This window comes from Plasmodium cynomolgi (genome assembly GCF_000321355.1).
Source record: "Plasmodium cynomolgi strain B DNA, scaffold: 0757, whole genome shotgun sequence".
In the NCBI taxonomy this organism is placed as follows: Eukaryota; Apicomplexa; class Aconoidasida; order Haemosporida; family Plasmodiidae; genus Plasmodium; species Plasmodium cynomolgi.
In genome coordinates this window covers 1-1,659 of record NW_004193037.1, presented here as the reverse complement: position 1 = coordinate 1,659, position 1,659 = coordinate 1, and the positions used below count along the sequence as shown (strand labels likewise).

The 1,659-nt window shown below is 30.6% G+C and overlaps 1 protein-coding gene across 1 annotated transcript; it reads left to right on the top strand.

Annotated features, from left to right (window-relative positions):
* Positions 1–31: 31 nt before the first annotated feature.
* On the top strand, positions 32–1,361 carry PCYB_005520 (phist protein; the record flags this gene model as incomplete). Its single annotated transcript, XM_004227973.1, has 3 exons — positions 32–246; positions 855–996; positions 1,047–1,361. The coding sequence occupies 3 exons, from the start codon at positions 32–34 to the stop codon at positions 1,359–1,361; spliced, it is 672 nt and encodes a 223-aa protein (XP_004228021.1).
* Positions 1,362–1,659: the final 298 nt, after the last annotated feature.

Genomic DNA, 1,659 nt, shown 5'->3' with positions numbered 1-1,659 from the left:
CATGTATATATCCTATATATGTCTATTAAGTATGGAAAGCTGTAGCAAGCGCACTGTTGTTTTTCCAGTGAACCACGCATCTACCAATAAAAGAAATGGGAATCAGAATTACTTTTCGACTCCCCTAGGAGGGGTAGGAGAAAGATCTAGTAGAAAATCCTCCGGGAATTTTACATTACTGAAACCCCTGCATATATTGCTTATAGCCCTGTTATCCCTTTTGTTACAAGTAAGAATTAATGCAAAGTTAGAAAAACATCGTTTTATCCCGTTTCGCTTATTCAATATTTAATTTGTCCTACTATTCTATGTTCTGTGTCCATCGTCCAATATCGTTTATTTAAAACATTTTTTTCACGTTTGTAAACCCCACCATCCCCCCACACACCTACTTCATCAACGTGTCAACTTTTCAAACTTCACATGTAAAAAACTTTACAGAACAAACACACGCATGAACAAACAGGAACCCTCAAATTACAATGCGCTAGTAGATACTCAAGAAATTTAAGCGAACAACTTAGAAAATTAAGCATAAGTAACCACACAAAATCTACAGTAGATATAGCTCCAAATGCCAGCTATCTTTCTAATGATAAAAATGATATTTCCGGTAGTCAAATAGATAGTAACATTGGTGTTAAAATTGATAATGAAGCTGCAATTACTAATGGAAGTAAAGATGCAAGTGATAATGGAAGTAAAGATGCAAGTGATAATGGAAGTAAAGATGGAAATGCTAAAGGAAATAATGATGATTCTACTGTTACTTTAATTAAGAACAAAATACAAAGGATTCCGTTGATGGTGCACAGAAAGGAAGCAGTAATATAAAAAGATCCCCAATATGACAGTTCAAGTGAAGAATTGAATACTACTGGAGGAAAGGCAATTGTTAAGGAATCAACAAATCAGGATAATTCTGCCGATTCGAAAAATGAAGAAGAAATAACCCCAGATGTCATAAATCATCTAGTTAACAGGTTAAATAAAACTGTACGTATGTCAGAAATGATATACATATTTTTCTTATGATGATCCGTGAGAGAATAAAATATGATAACCTAGAATATGATTTAAGTATTTATGTCGATGATGCAACAAAAGAACTAACTGTCCCAGAAAAATATAAAACTAAACAATTGAAGAAAGTTCAGGATTCCCTAAGGATACCTGTCTTTGAATTTGAAGAAAAAATATATAGAAGAGTTGCAAACATAATTTATTCACGTGGACGATCATTTATTGAATTTGAAATAAATATAATATATTTTAGAAATAAATGGGATGCTTTCATAAAAGAAAAAGAGTGTATTGCCAAAGAACGCTTAAAAAAAGCCATGAAAAATTTTCAGAAATAAAAGAAAAGATTATGGTGATTGATAAAAATATAAATAATATGTATGCTTGAGCATGTGAGCTCCTAATACCTGGAGCAGCTTCAAGTTAATATACGTTCTTTGCATGGTGGCACAAACCTCATTATATATTTTTATCAATAACAACTAATATAATAAAAATAAAATTGCCTATATTTATGTTTTCTTGTTCTAAAAAATTTGAAAGAAATGAATATTTTGAACAAATATTTACATTCTACTGTTTATTGTTTTTATACTATGGGAGTTTAAATTAAAGAAAAAAAAAAAAGTAAACATA